The sequence below is a fragment of the Pelophylax lessonae genome (genome assembly GCF_965119305.1).
Source record: "Pelophylax lessonae genome assembly, chromosome: 6".
NCBI lineage: Eukaryota > Metazoa > Chordata > Amphibia > Anura > Ranidae > Pelophylax > Pelophylax lessonae.
This window is the reverse complement of record NC_138773.1, coordinates 30,269,641-30,285,031: the sequence shown is the minus strand read 5'-3', so window position 1 is coordinate 30,285,031 and position 15,391 is coordinate 30,269,641. Positions and strand designations below refer to the sequence as shown.

General features: G+C 45.4%; 1 protein-coding gene across 6 annotated transcripts in view; it reads left to right on the top strand.

Moving 5' to 3' along the window:
* The window catches only part of LOC309557564 (eukaryotic translation initiation factor 3 subunit C), a 49,183-nt gene extending 34,131 nt beyond the window's left edge, over positions 1–15,052 (top strand). Inside the window, exons 17-22 of one of the 6 annotated variants that reach the window (XM_082260351.1) lie at positions 3,699–3,858; positions 3,937–4,002; positions 4,116–4,203; positions 6,247–6,412; positions 13,971–14,001; positions 14,882–15,052. In XM_082260351.1, coding sequence (XP_082116477.1) covers positions 3,699–3,858; positions 3,937–4,002; positions 4,116–4,203; positions 6,247–6,412; positions 13,971–14,001; positions 14,882–14,936 — 566 coding nt within the window. In that variant the 3' untranslated portion in view covers positions 14,937–15,052. Of the gene's footprint in view, positions 1–3,698; positions 3,859–3,936; positions 4,003–4,115; positions 4,204–6,246; positions 6,425–11,246; positions 11,290–13,970; positions 14,014–14,881 lie in introns of all 6 variants that reach the window. The other 5 variants (XM_082260349.1, XM_082260350.1, XM_082260348.1 and 2 more) reach the window with 5 other exon arrangements.
* The last annotated feature ends 339 nt before the right edge of the window (positions 15,053–15,391 follow it).

The following is a 15,391-nucleotide window of genomic DNA, read 5'->3' as shown; positions in this document are numbered from 1 at the left end:
TGTTGCGTGATGAAAAAAGGGGTGAATCGGCGCTAATCCCTTAGAATGATAAAATAAAACCAATAGAATAAATAAATATTCGATGAACAATAACAATCAGAATGGTGTGGGAAACTATTAAAGTGCGGGAAATGTTTTATAGTTTCCCACACCATTCTGATTATTGTTCATCGAATATTTATTTATTCTATTGGTTTTATTTTATCATTCTAAGGGATTAGCGCCGATTCAGCCTTTCTTTTTTCATTTTACTGGTATTTTGTGATAAATACAGAATTGGCTGCTTATTTTCTTCCATTTCTTCTTCATCCCGTCATTTGAATCCATCACCTTCTTTTTCCCCTCTTGTCTCATACCCGATTAGCAGCGCATAGGTATTTTCCTCTATATGACTGTTTAACTACTACAGCCCCGGAAGGTTTACCCCCCTTCATGACCAGGCCATTTTTTGTGATATGGCTCTGCATTACTTTAACTGACAATTGTGCGGTCGTGCGACTCTGTACCCAAATACAATTGATGTCTATTTTTTCCCCACAAATAGAGATTTCTTTTGGTGTTATTTGATCACCACTGTGCTTATTTTTTTGTGCTATAAACAAAATAGGACCGACAATTTTGAGAAAAATATTGTATTTTACTTTCTGCTATAAAACAAATCCTATCAAAAAATGTAAAAACCTCAAATTTCTTCATAAATTTAGGCAAATATTTATTCTGTTAAGTTTTTGGTAAACAAAAAAAAAAAATCCCAATACTCGTATATTGATGTGTTTGCGCAAAAGTTATAGCATCTACAAACTATAGGATATATTTGTATTTAATTATTTTTTTTACTAGTAATGACAGCGATCAGAGACTTGTAGGGGAACAGCGATATTGTGGCAGGAAAATCTGACACTTTTTTGACACATTATTGGGGACCAGTGACACCAATACAGTGATCAGTGCTAAAAAAAAAATGCACTGTCACTGTACTAATGACACTGGCTGGGAAGGGGAGTAACATCCAAGGCGATCAAAGGGTTAACTTTGTGCCTAGCTGGTGTTTTCTTACTGTGGGGGAGGTGCTTTTACTAAGGGAATGCATGGATCCGTGTCCCTGCTTTGTTGGAACACAGAATCCATGCCTTACCCTACTGACAGAACGGCAATCTGCCTGTTTACATAGGCAGACTGCTCTTCTGCCTATGTACTAAACGATCAGAGGGTGTCGGCGGACCCCCTGATCAGCACCTGCTGTGTAGAATCACAGCGGGAGGAAGCAGCTAGCGGCGCTACCCATGAAACACAGGTTCACATATATTGAAGTGATCCTGCGCAGCCACACTGTAGCAGTAAAACTGCTATACCGGTCAGCAACTGGTTAACCCCTCCCAACACCCAGCTACATTTACCATAAATGTCATGACAGTTTAGGAAGAACTCCAGGCAAATGGCTAAATACCCAAATGAAACGCATCAAAGGAAGTTATTTTATTTGCCCCAAAGGATTTGGAATTCTGTGCATCCAGTCCTGAGATTAAAGCCCCGTACACACGTACTGATCGTCAGCCAAACGATCGGCCGTCTTTTGTCCGTTGCTGTCCTGTCGGTTGAAAACTGCAAAAGACTGCACACGAATTTTGTCGGCCAACAACAGCCGACTGCAGAAGTGATGTCATGTAAAGGTTAACTTTCCCTGTGTTTTTTTCTTTTCTGAGCATGCCCAGTCTTGCAAATCTGCTGTCTGTCGGCCAAAATCTGTACTGACTGGCGAACAATCGGCCGTTCTGGTGTTGGCCAACAAAAATTTTAATGCTTGCACGACAAATTCTGTTCGGCCAAAAATGCACTGTCGGAAGCATCATACTAACAAGCCTACAATTGGTCGTCGGCCGAATATTTACAGCCAACATTCGGTACGTGTGTACGGGGCTTTACTCAGCTCTGTGACACAGCCTGAGCTGGCCAGGGAGGAGACCAGTCTTTTCTCTGCTGCAGTTCAGTAACTCTTATAGGTCTTGTCCCTCGTCCACCCTGTGACTGGACAGTAAAAGGAGAAGCAGCAGATGAATAAGTGCATCTCTCTGTTACTCTGCTTTCTCCTCCAATCAGCCTTCTCCTTGCACAACTGATTGGCTCCTTCCTCTCCCAGCCAGAACTCCTATAGAAAAATCTAATTCAGGCACCTATATTAAAGGCCAAGCCCTCTTCTCTGAACATGTTTCATGTAATGCCAATATTTTTGAGATATTCTAAAACACAGTTTGCCGCCCCCATCCTAATCCGGCCTCCTCCCTCTTACTGAATCTGGGGGTTCTTCTCTCTGGAGTACCCTGTGTGTGTGTTATAATTTGGCGTGGCTGCATGTGATCTGTACAGCTGCGTCATTCATTTATGAGAATCTGTGAATGAAAAGACTACAAGTCCCATCTTCCACCACGGCAGAAGGACCCTCAGTGGAGAACAAGTGCGGTGACGTCCCCACATTGGAAGTCCATTTATAGCTCTTCCAGCCCCAGAAATGAAGGTCTGGAACTCCGTATGGACCCGGCTTGTAGGAATAGTATGCAGGAGTCTGACCAATTCCACCTGTAATATCCTGAGCTCAGTTGCAACTCTTTGCAGTCTGCAATGCAAAAAAAAAAAAAGTGATAAATGCACATTTGTTTCTTAATCGGTGTGGAAGCATTTATTTATTTTTGTGAAAGGTGGAATTTGCCCAAAAAAATAAATTTTTTAATGCATGAATGATTACAGGGCTGCATTAGAGTGTTTGTGTTTTTTTTTTTTAAATAACAAAGCTGTTAGCCCCCCGTTCACACAGGTCGCCTGACAGGTCGCCTCCCATACAGAAGCTATGGACCCGTTCTAATAGAAGCGACACAAGTCGCTCCGACTTAGAAAAAGGGTCCGGAGCTTCTTTGGGGCGACCCGGAGCGATCGTCATAGACTTCAATGTTATGAAGTCCGTGCCGGCCGCTCCGAGGTCGCGGTGCGAGCAGCGCGCCGTGACCTCTGTGGTCGCCTGGGGAAGTCGATCGCCCCAGTGTGAACGGGGGCTAATACTTACCTGCTCTGTGTAATGGTTTTGCACAAAGCAGCCCCAATCCTCCTCTTCATGGGACCCCTGTGCTCGCGCTTGTCTGGTGCCCCCATACCAAGCCCCATTCTATGGGGGCACTTGCACTTGCTCGCTCCCGAGATGGCTTTCTGTGTACGTAAGACACAGACCGTGGCCTTGCGCTGCTTCCTCCTCACTGCCCGTGATTGACAGCAGTGGGAGCCAATGGCTCCTGCTGCTGCATCTCAGCCAATGAAGAGGGAGAGCCTTAGGTAAATATAAGGAGGGGGGGGCTGAGGGGGGAGCGGCGCACTTCAGCCTTTAGAACCACTTTAATTTATGTGTTTTATCTGCCTGGAGTTCAGCTTTAACATGGCAGGTGGCAAAAAAAAAAGCAAATGTCTGCGATTTTTCTTTTCTTTTTGGTGTATAATATAAATTCTACAGGAGAGTTGAACCCCATGTAATTGGTAACTCAGAGGTTTTACCATTGGATTCCCAGAGACATGCAAAATATTTCAGGTGTAGTAACCCCATCAGCCTCCAAAACCTGAAAAATCTTTCTTTTGGCTAGGATTAATGTGATTCCTTAAGTTGTGACTACATCTAGTGTGACTCATGTCTTATCACCGTGTCCTCCTCCATCTGTCAGGTCCACCGGAGAGTATGAGAGAACACGTGGTCGCTGCTTCAAAGGCCATGAAGATGGGAGACTGGAAGACCTGCAGGAACTTCATCATTAATGAGAAGATGAATGGAAAGGTGTGGGACTTGTTCCCGGAGGCGGACCGTGTGCGGAACATGCTGGTCAGGTAAGGAAGTCCGGAGAGATTCTGACCCTGTCTATAATAAGGTCACATTGTCACCATCTTGTCGTCTTTCATCCTCAGGAAGATCCAGGAGGAATCTCTAAGGACTTACCTCTTCACCTACAGCAGTGTCTATGACGCTATCAGGTCGGTATTCCTCTGTGTTGATTTGTTGAAGGCTGTGACCAACCTAAGAAATTGTTTCAGGTTTGTTGTGAACTTTTCTTTACCTTTTACTTCCTATGTCTCTTCTCTTCCAGGATGGGGATATTAGGAGACATGTTTCAGCTGGAGATCCCCATGGTACACAGTATTATCAGCAAGATGATCATCAATGAGGAACTGATGGTGAGTCTTACTTGTGCTGATGTCCTTCAAAGTTCAATACTCCCAACATTTTCTTTGGAGGACACTGCAGACTGCTGGGGTGTTACAAGAGAAATGGCCGCACACCAGGCAATAGCTCACGATGAAAGGCTTTATTGAACAAGGATGCAAGGTACAGCAAAATGGATGGTGGACGCGTTTCACACGACTCACAGCGGGCTTCTTCACTACTACTTTGGTAGTACAACAACAAACATGTCTACCATCCATTTTGCTGTACCTTGCATCCTTGTTCAATAAAGTTCAAATAAGCTCAAAAAAGTACAGGAGCTTCTTTTTGGGCTGATCAAGAGCTGTTCTGGTCTCATAGGAATGCATTAAAATGCCGTTATCAGCGTTTCACAGGTATTTTTTAAACACACAAGTGGTCTCCACCCCTTTCAACACACCCATTTTTTTTTAAAGCGCCCAACAAATGCCAGAGAAACGCCCAAAAAAACGCCTACAAAATACGCCTGAAAACGATACGCTCAGATGTGAATGGAACCCAAGGCGTTGTTTTGGGCTTTTTACAGGCTTTTTTTTGGGGGGGCTTTTTAAAGGCGTTTTTTGGGGGGGGCTTTTTACAGGCTTTTTTTTTTTTTTTTCTTGGAGCTTTTTACAGCCTTTTTTTTTTTTTCTTGGGGCTTTTTACAGCCTTTTTTTTTTTTTTTGGGGCTCTTTACAGGCTTTTTTTTTTTTTTTTTTTGGAGGGCTTTTTACAGGTGTTTTTTGGGGGGGGGGGGGGCTTTTTACAGGCGTTTTTTTTGGGCTTTTTACAGGCATTTCTTTGGGCTTTATTTAGGCGTTTTTTTTTTTTGGCTTTTTTCAGGCGTTATTACGGGGGTTTTTTTTCAACTTTTTTCAGGCGTTTTTTTTGCAGGTGTTTGGAGGCAGGCATTGACATCTAACAAAAACGCTTGTAATCTGCCAAAAAGAAGCTTCAGGCATTTTGCTTCAGGAGACAAAACACTCATATCTGAACAGGGGCCATTGAAATGAGTAGGATTTTGCTTGTTGGGCGTTTTTGAGATTTTAGAGATGAGCGTTTTACAAGCTGAAATGCGCTCAGGTGTGAACAGGGCCTTAGAATCGAGGACTTGCTGTTTTAAGATCGTGAGGGCGGGGTGGGGGGGGGGGGGGTGAATCGAGATCGCAATTTCTTTTTAACGATTAATCGTGCAGCTTTGGCTTTGTCCATTCAGGGTAATCTTTCTTCATCCCAAAGGTGTTAAAGTGGTAGTATACTCCGCTATTTGACTTTTACCTACAGGTAAGCCTATAATAAAGCCTATAATAAGGATTTACCTGTACATAAGAGAGGAAAAAGGAGGCGCAAACACCTAGTGCATTAACCGTGGTCACCATAAATATTTTATTTAAAAAGCCAATTGCATACTCACAGACAAGACGAGTGTTAAAATCGCATTACAAGCATCCGCCACACATGGAATGGAACATGTCCTTGTAGATCAGAGCGCTCTGATTTTGTGGAAAGTCTTCCCAGAAGAGTGGCGGGTGTTATAGGTGCAAAGGGAAGCCAGTCCCAAACTAACGGCCATAGTTATGGATTGGGATGTCCCAACCAGTTGATGTAAGTGTGATGGTCAGGTGTCCACAAACCTTTGGTATATAGTGTAAGTGTATATTGGTAATGACACTTTCCTCCATGATGTCCTTTCCTGATTATAGCTGTGTGGACAGGAGGGTGGAACCCATAAGCTCAGTATTTCCAGTCTGTTAAGATTGTCCTTCCTGTCCAATGATAATTTACAAATGGAATCGGCTGCAGGGACTGAAAGCATTGAGCCGTCACTCGGCACAGTTTTCCTGGAGCCATTACACACAAAGGATAAGTTCAGTGATAACTCTTTAACTTCCGGCTTTCCTTTCAAATACTATATTCCGGAGCCGTCCTTTTAACTTTTTAGTTCATATTCTTTTATAAAAAGCTTGTTGACAGTTGTCATTAATCCACCCCCCCCTCCTCCCTTCCCTTCCATTTCTTCTGTTTTTTGTCCACAGGCGTCCCTGGATCAGCCCACCCAGACGGTGGTGATGCACGGGACGGAGCCCAGCTCTCTGCAGAACACTGCCCTGCAACTGGCCGAGAAACTCGGCAACCTTGTGGAGAACAATGAGCGCATCTTTGATCATAAGCAGGGCAGTTATGGTGGATACTTCAATCGCGGTGAGGAAAGCTGTATGTTTTTAGGATCCTGCATCTTCATCTTCTTCCATAATCTACGTGAAATGTCCGTCTTCCAACCTTTCCTCCACATGGATTTAAAGTGGACTTATGACCTGGTGACGGCCATTTACAGGACTGAGCTGATGTTTTATTGTCTCATGTGATGTAGTCCAGGGCTTGACAAATTTGCCTGAAATCTAGGAGCCAGTTTTTTTTTTTTAAACTAACAACCAAGCTTTATTTAATAAAACGGATACTAAATTTACACATAAATACGACTAGAACCCCACTCTTCTCTATAGCGTAATTGGATGGAAACAGACTGTCTGTCTCTTACCATCTGATGCCATCTGATCCGATCCACAGGGTGGATAGAAAATAGAACCACTATCTGTCTGTTTTTGGTGGACAGGATCAGATGGCGGCAGACTACCGCTCCATAGAGGAGAATGAAGGGTCCGATCAGCTCTGCCTGAAAAACTCACAGGCGGACCTGATCAGACAGCCCGTGTGAAAGGGGCCTTCGGCTGTGGCATGGCGATGAGGAAAAAAATAAAAGATTATATATATATATATATATATATATATATTTTTTTTTTTTTTAATAATAATAATTGAAAAATATATATATATATTTTTTTTTTTTAATAATTAAAAAATAAATTAAGAATAACCACACTCCCTGTCCACTTACCTTTAAGCAAAGGTAACTGGACAAGGAGATGAAGCCTGCAAAGACTTCCCTCTCATCTCCTCTTGGGAAGGAGATGGGAATGCATTGAGAACAGGCAGTGGAAAACAGTCATTACTCCCGGCCACCACAAGAGGGCGCCAGTTTCCCATTGGAAGCCTCTCATCTCACAGAAGAAGGCCGAAAAGCCGGGGCCTCAATTTTCGGACGGCGCAGAAGTCTGTGCACTCGGGGAGGAGGTGGGGGCGCAAAAGTGACAGGACACCTCCTGCAGGGCACCCCAGGCGCCAGGTCGCTAATTCTACTCACAAATGCGACCTGGCCCCCGGGGTTTGTCGAGCCCTGGTGTGGTCTCACCAGTGAGGTGGAATTTCAGTTTTTTTATGTAGTGAAGGGATAGGCTCAGTATTAGGTATTTATAGCTGGCTACCCGCGCCCCCACACACACTTTAACCACTTCTGGACCGGAAGATTTTCCCCCCTTAATGACCAGGCCATATTTTGCGATTCGGCACTGCGTTTCTTTAACGGACAATTGCGCAGTTGTGCGACGCTGTACCCAAATAAAATCAATGTCCTTTTTTCCCCACAAACAGAGCTTTCTTTTGGTGGTATTTGATCACCTGTGCGATTTTTTTTTTTTTTTTTTTTTGCACTATAAACAAAAAAAAGCGACAATTTTGGAAAAAAATAACCATATTTTTCACATTCTGCTATATAACATTCTCAAAAAACAATGTGTAAAAATCAAAATTTTTTTAACATTTTAGGCCAATTTCTTTTCTGCTACATATTTTTGGTAAAACAAATTTGCAATAAGGGTATTTTGATTGGTTTGCACAAAAGTTATTGCGTTTACTAACTACGGGGGAAGATTTATGTCATTTTTGTTTTTTTACTAGTAATGGCGTCGATCTGCGATTTTTAGTGGGACTGCGACATTGCGGCAGACAGATCGGACCCCTACCTGACATTTTTGGAGGGACCAGTGACATTACTACAGTAATCAGTGCTAATATGCACTGTTACTGTAATAATGGCACGGGCAGGGAAGGGGTTAACATTGTGGGTGATCAAGGGGTTAAATGTGAGCCTAGGGGAGTGATTCTAAATGTGGGGGGGCTGGGCTTCTGAAATGACCATAGAGACCTGTGATCCTATATAGAAGGGTAACAGGGGCTCTGTGATCTTTCCAGGAAGGACAACAGTCGGCTGTGTTTACAACAGCTGACCGTTCTTCTCTCTCAGCAGGGAACGATCGCGGGTCTCAGGCGGCAATCGGAGCTGTATGCCTGCCCCATGCATCGGCTTCCTCGCTGCTGAGTGAGGGCGGTGATGGCGGCGCATGCTCGCCCCCTAGCTGCCTGCGAGCGACCAACGTAGGTCTTGGAGGGCCGCACTGCCGCAGTAAAAAGGCGGCCGGCGGTCGGAAAGCCGTTTAAATATTCCGAACAGAAAAATGGACTCCAATAAAACCCGATGGAGGTTCTCTCCAGTTCTCACCCTGTCCATACAAAGGAAAGTGGTGTAGAGGCTGCCACTGATTTCTACTGCAAATATTAGATCCCTGACTGTCATGCTGGCTCTCTTCCTTCCATACTCTGTGACCTGAAACTTGTAAGCAGATCAGGACCCTCAGACTGGTATTCTGGTAACGACTCCACTGAAACCAGTAAAACCGCGTCACAGCCAAGCAGCTAGCATGTCCAGAGCCCCTGTAATGGCAGCCATAGTTTTATCATGAGAGAAAAGAACAAAAATTCTAATGTTTGATTTTAATACAGTAAAAAGCTTTATGTTAATTTCTATCTGGCCGTCTCCTGGGTGTCAGCGAAGGGTCCACTTTAAGTGCTTTTTCATCCATGTCTTCATTTTCTTTTTTTTTTTTTTTTGGTTTATCACCTTCCATTCTATTCTGCTCACATACTATATCTAAACCCAAAAGCAAACTATGTCCTATATTGCAGCTTACCAATTATTTGATATAGTGGCTGCATTACTTTTCTCCTTTTGGCTTTTTTCTCTTTATTTTCATCTTATGGTCCTGCCAATAACACACTTCCTGTCCTAGGGTGACAGGTAGGAGGAGCCACATTGTCCCCCTTGGAAGGAGGTGTGTTAGAACCCCCCCCCAAGAAAAGAATTCTCCTTTCCTTTTCTCCATAACCTAAGAAGAAATGTATAGCTAGCTTACAGAGATTTCTGGGGGCAATGATAACAGTAAGATAGGCAGAGATCACAGGAAGTTAGCAGATTGTAAGATTTCTGGCAGGATCAACTGATATCTGTTGCGTTTATTAAACAGAGAAAACAAAAGAGTGTATTTAACAGACCAATAGGGAGAAAATAAGAGAAGTTCGGTGGATATAAAAGCAGGTCAGTAAGGTACTAGGCTTGATGGTGCTTAAAAAAAGAGGAGTTTTATATACAGGGGGCCAGCTTACTGTCCTTTAAACTTTGTGAGCCAGACTGTGGCCAGTGGGAGTGTAAAATGTCCTGGCATCAGTGAGAGTAAATAATGTCCTATCAGTGATATAAGAGGAAGTAATAGTGTCAGTAGGAAGAAGAATAGTGCACCATCATTGGTGTCAGTGATATTAGAGGAAGTAATAGTGTCAGTAGGAAAAAGAATAGTGCCCCATCATTGGTGTCAGTGGGAGGAATAGTGCCCCATCATTGGTGTCAGTGGGAGGAATAGTGCCCCATCATTGGTGTCAGTGGGAGGAATAGTGCCCCATCATTGGTGTCAGTGGGAGGAATAGTGCCCCATCATTGGTGTCATTGGGAGGAATAGTGCCACATCATTGGTGTCATTGGGAGGAATAGTGCCCCCATCATTGGTGTCATTGGGAGGAATAGTGCCCCCATCATTGGTGTCATTGGGAGGAATAGTGCCCCATCATTGGTGTCAGTGGGAGGAATAGTGCCCCATCATTGGTGTCAGTGGGAGGAATAGTGCCCCCATCATTGGTGTCAGTGGGAGGAATAGTGCCCCCATCATTGGTGTCAGTGGGAGGAATAGTGCCCCCATCATTGGTGTCAGTGGGAGGAATAGTGCCCCCATCATTGGTGTCAGTGGGAGGAATAGTGCCCCCATCATTGGTGTCAGTGGGAGGAATAGTGCCCCCATCATTGGTGTCAGTGGGAGGAATAGTGCCCCCATCATTGGTGTCATTGGGAGGAATAGTGCCCCCATCATTGGTGTCATTGGGAGGAATAGTGCCCCATCATTGGTGTCAGTGGGAGGAATAGTGCCCCATCATTGGTGTCAGTGGGAGGAATAGTGCCCCCATCATTGGTGTCAGTGGGAGGAATAGTGCCCCCATCATTGGTGTCAGTGGGAGGAATAGTGCCCCCATCATTGGTGTCAGTGGGAGGAATAGTGCCCCCATCATTGGTGTCAGTGGGAGGAATAGTGCCCCCATCATTGGTGTCAGTGGGAGGAATAGTGCCCCCATCATTGGTGTCAGTGGGAGGAATAGTGCCCCCATCATTGGTGTCAGTGGGAGGAATAGTGCCCCCATCATTGGTGTCATTGGGAGGAATAGTGCCCCCATCATTGGTGTCATTGGGAGGAATAGTGCCCCCATCATTGGTGTTAGTGGGAGGAATAGTGCCCCCATCATTGGTGTCATTGGGAGGAATAGTGCCCCCATCATTGGTGTCATTGGGAGGAATAGTGCCCCCATCATTGGTGTCATTGGGAGGAATAGTGCCCCCATCATTGGTGTCATTGGGAGGAATAGTGCCCCCATCATTGGTGTCAGTGGGAGGAATAGTGCCCAATCATTGGTGGCATTGGGAGGAATAGTGCCCCATCATTGGTGTCATTGGGAGGAATAGTGCCCCCCATCATTGGTGTCAGTGGAAGGAATATTCCCCCATCATTGGTGTCAATGGGAAGAATAGTGCCCAATCATTGGCATCAATGGATGGTATAGTGCCCCCACTGTTGCTGATTGTGTGAGGAATAATGCCGTAAAGGGCAGATCAAAGCAAGTAAAGGGCCCCCGGGCTGCAGTTTGGAGATCACTTCACTAGTCTCAGTGTTATGAGGAAAAGTAATATAATTGTGGTGAATGATGTGACCCCTTCTGGCTTTTGATGTATCTAATTTATTTATTTTTTTTTTTTAATTTTCAGACCAAAAAGATTCTTACCAACGGAGAGAGGGCGGCTACATGAGTAAATAATGTCCTTTCTGTGATATTAGAGGAAGTAATAGTGTCAGTAGGAAGAAGAATAGTGCCCCCATCATTGGTGTCAGTGGGAGGAATAGTGCCCCATCATTGGTGTTAGTGGGAGGAATAGTGCCCCATCATTGGTGTCAGTGGGGGGAATAGTGCCCCCATCATTGGTGTTAGTGGGTTAATAATGCCCCATGAATGGTATCCATGGATGCTATAGCGCCCCCACTGTTGCTGATTGTGGAAGGAATAATGCCGTAAAGGGCAGATCAAAGCATGTAAAGGGCCCCCGGGCTGCAGTTTGGAGATCACTTCCCTAGTCTCAGTGTTATGAGGAAAAGTAATATAATTGTGGTGAATGATGTGGCCCCTTCTGCCTTTTTGATGTGTCTAATTTTTTTTTTTTTGTTAATTTTCAGACCAAAAGGATTCTTACCAACGGAGAGAGGGCGGCTACATGAGTAAATGTCCTTTCATTGATATTCAATTAAGTAATAGTGTCAGTAGGAAGAAGAATAGTACCCCCATCATTGGTGTCAGTGGGGGGAATAGTGCCCCCATCATTGGTGTCAGTGGGGGGAATAGTGCCCCATCATTGGTGTTAGTGGGGGGAATAGTTCCCCAATATTGGTATCAGTGGGAGGAATAGTGCCCCATCATTGGTGTCAGTGGGAGGAATAGTGCCCCATCATTGGTGTCAGTGGGGGGAATAGTGCTCCATCATTGGTGTCAGTGGGGGGAATAGTGCCCCATCATTGGTGTCAGTGGGGGAATAGTGCCCCATCATTGGTGTCAGTGGGAGGAATAGTGCCCCCATCATTGGTGTCAGTGGGAGGAATAGTGCCCCCATCATTGGTGTCAGTGGGGGGAATAGTGCCCCCATCATTGGTGTCAGTGGGGGGAATAGTGCCCCCATCATTGGTGTCAGTAGGGGGAATAGTGTCCCATCATTGGTGTCAGTAGGGGGAATAGTGTCCCATCATTGGTGTCAGTAGGGGGAATAGTGTCCCATCATTGGTGTCAGTAGGGGGAATAGTGTCCCATCATTGGTGCCAATGGGAGAAATATTCCCCGATCATTGATGTCAGTGGGAAGAATAGTGTAAAGGGCCCCCGGGCTGCAATTTGGAGATCACTTCCCTAGTCTCAGTGTTATGAGTAAAAATAATATAATTGTGGTGAATGATGTGACCCCCTTCTGGCTTTTGATGTGTCTAATTTTTTTTTTTTTGAATTTTCAGACCAGAAAGATTCTTACCAACGGAGAGAGGGCGGCTACATGAGTAAATAATGTCCTTTCAGTGATATTCGATTAAGTAATAGTGTCAGTAGGAAGAAGAATAGTGCCCCGTCATTGGTGTCAGTGGGAGGAATAGTGCCCCGTCATTGGTGTCAGTGGGAGGAATAGTGCCCCATCATTGGTGTCAGTGGGAGGAATAGTGCCCCATCATTGGTGTCAGTGGGAAGAATAGTGCCCCATCATTGGTGTCAGTGGGAGGAATAGTGCCCCATCATTGGTGTCAGTGGGAAGAATAGTGCCCCATCATTGGTGTCAGTGGGAGGAATAGTGACCCATCATTGGTGTCAGTGGGAGGAATAGTGCCTCATCATTGGTGTCAGTGGGAGGAATAGTGCCCCATCATTGGTGTCAGTGGGAGGAATAGTGCCCCATCATTGGTATTCATAGATGATATAGTGCCCTCACTGTTGCTGATTGTGGAAGGAATAATGCTGTAAAGGCCAGATCAAAGCAAGTAAAGGGCCCCCGGGCTGCAGGAAAAGTAATATAATTGTGGTGAATGATATGACCCCTTCTGGCTTTTGATGTGTCTAATTTTATTTATTTTTTTTTTTTGGAATTTTCAGACCAGAAAGATTCTTACCAACGGAGAGAGGGCGGCTACATGAGTAAATAATTTCCTTTCAGTGATATTAGAGGAAGTAATAGTGTCAGTAGGAAGAAGAGCCCCCATCATTGGTGTCAGTGGGGGGAATAGTGCCCCCATCATAGGTGTCAGTGGGGGGAATAGTGCCCCCATCATTGGTGTCAGTGGGGGGAATAGTGCCCCCATCATTGGTGTCGGTGGGGGGAATAGTGCCCCCATCATTGGTGTCGGTGGGGGGAATAGTGCCCCCATCATTGGTGTCGGTGGGGGGAATAGTGCCCCCATCATTGGTGTCGGTGGGGGGAATAGTGCCCCCATCATTGGGTTCAGTGGGAGGAATAGTGCCCCATCATTGGGTTCAGTGGGAGGAATAGTGCCCCATCATTGGGTTCAGTGGGAGGAATAGTGCCCCATCATTGGGTTCAGTGGGAGGAATAGTGCCCCATCATTGGGTTCAGTGGGAGGAATAGTGCCCCATCATTGGGTTCAGTGGGAGGAATAGTGCCCCATCATTGGGTTCAGTGGGAGGAATAGTGCCCCATCATTGGGCTCAGTGGGAGGAATAGTGCCCCATCATTGGTGTCAGTGGGAGGAATAGTGTCCCATGAATGGTATCCATGGATGGTATAGTGCCCCCACTGTTGCTGATTGTGGAAGGAATAATGCCGTAAAGGCCAGATCAAAGCAAGTAAAGGGCCCCCGGGCTGCAGGAAAAGTAATATAATTGTGGTGAATGATATGACCCCTTCTGGCTTTTGATGTGTCTAATTTTATTTTATTTTTTTGAATTTTCAGACCAGAAAGATTCTTACCAACGGAAAGAGGGCGGCTACATGAGTAAATAATGTCCTATCAGAGATATTAGAGGAAGTAATAGTGTCAATAGGAAGAATAGTGCCCCATTACTGGTGTCAGTGGGGGGGGGGGGGGGGGGGAATAGTGCCCCCCTCATTGGTGTCAGTGGGGGGAATAGTGCCCCCATCATTGGTGTCAGTGGGAGGAATAGTGCCCCATCATTGGTGTCAGTGGGAGGAATAGTGCCCCATCATTGGTGTCAGTGGGAGGAATAGTGCCCTATCATTGGTGTCAGTGGGGGGAATAGTGCCCCCATCATTGGTGTCAGTGGGGGGAATAGTGCCCCCATCATTGGTGTCAGTGGGAGGAATAGTGCCCCCATCATTGGTGTCAGTGGGGGGAATAGTGCCCCATCATTGGTATCAGTGGGAGGAATAGTGCCCCCATCATTGGTGTCAGTGGGAGGAATAGTGCCCCCATCATTGGTGTCAGTGGGAGGAATAGTGCCCTATCATTGGTGTCAGTGGGGGGGAATAGTGCTCCCATCATTGGTGTCAGTGGGAGGAATAGTGCCCCCATCATTTGTGTCAGTGGGAGGAATAGTGCCCCCATCATTGGTGTCAGTGGGAGGAATAGTGTCCCATGAATGGTATCCATGGATGGTATAGTGCCCCCACTGTTGCTGATTGTGTGAGGAATAATGCTGTAAATGCCAGATCAAAGCAAGTAAAGGGCCCCCGGGCTGCAGTTTGGAGATCACTTCACTAGTCTCGGTGTTATGAGGAAAAGTAATATAATTGTGGTGAATGATGTGACCCCTTCTGCCTTTTGATGTGTCTAATTTATTTATTTTTTTAATTTTTAGACCAAAAGGATTCTTACCAACGGAAAGATGGCGGCGGTGGCGGCGGTGGCTACATGAGGAGAGGATACAGGAGAGACCAGCCCAACCAGAGCAACTATTGATCTCCTGACCTCGCTCATCATTCCCAGCTTTTTTTTTAGATTTCGGAGTTGGCATCTGCTGCGCACCTTTTTCATCATGTCACTGATCTATAATAAAGTTATTGCTGTGAATTAAATCCATTGTTTGATTTTATCTGAGTGTAAAATCCCTGAAATATTTGAAGTCTTTTGAAAGATTTGATGTCTTAGCGATCTGAATTAGACCCTGTTCACAGTTCCATGCCTGGAGCGGTGCCATCTCCGGCACGTGAATGCACACGTGTTTCACACATCCCCACGCCAGAATCACATAGATGTCTATTGGGACATACGGCTGCACAGACACAGCGCTGTGTCCCTATGTGACATCCTTGGGGATGCACAGTCCAGAACGCACCCATGGTGAGGAGTTCTGGGACATGTTCCTGGAAGGATGTCCATGCAGCCAAGTGTCCCAATAGACATCTATGGGACTC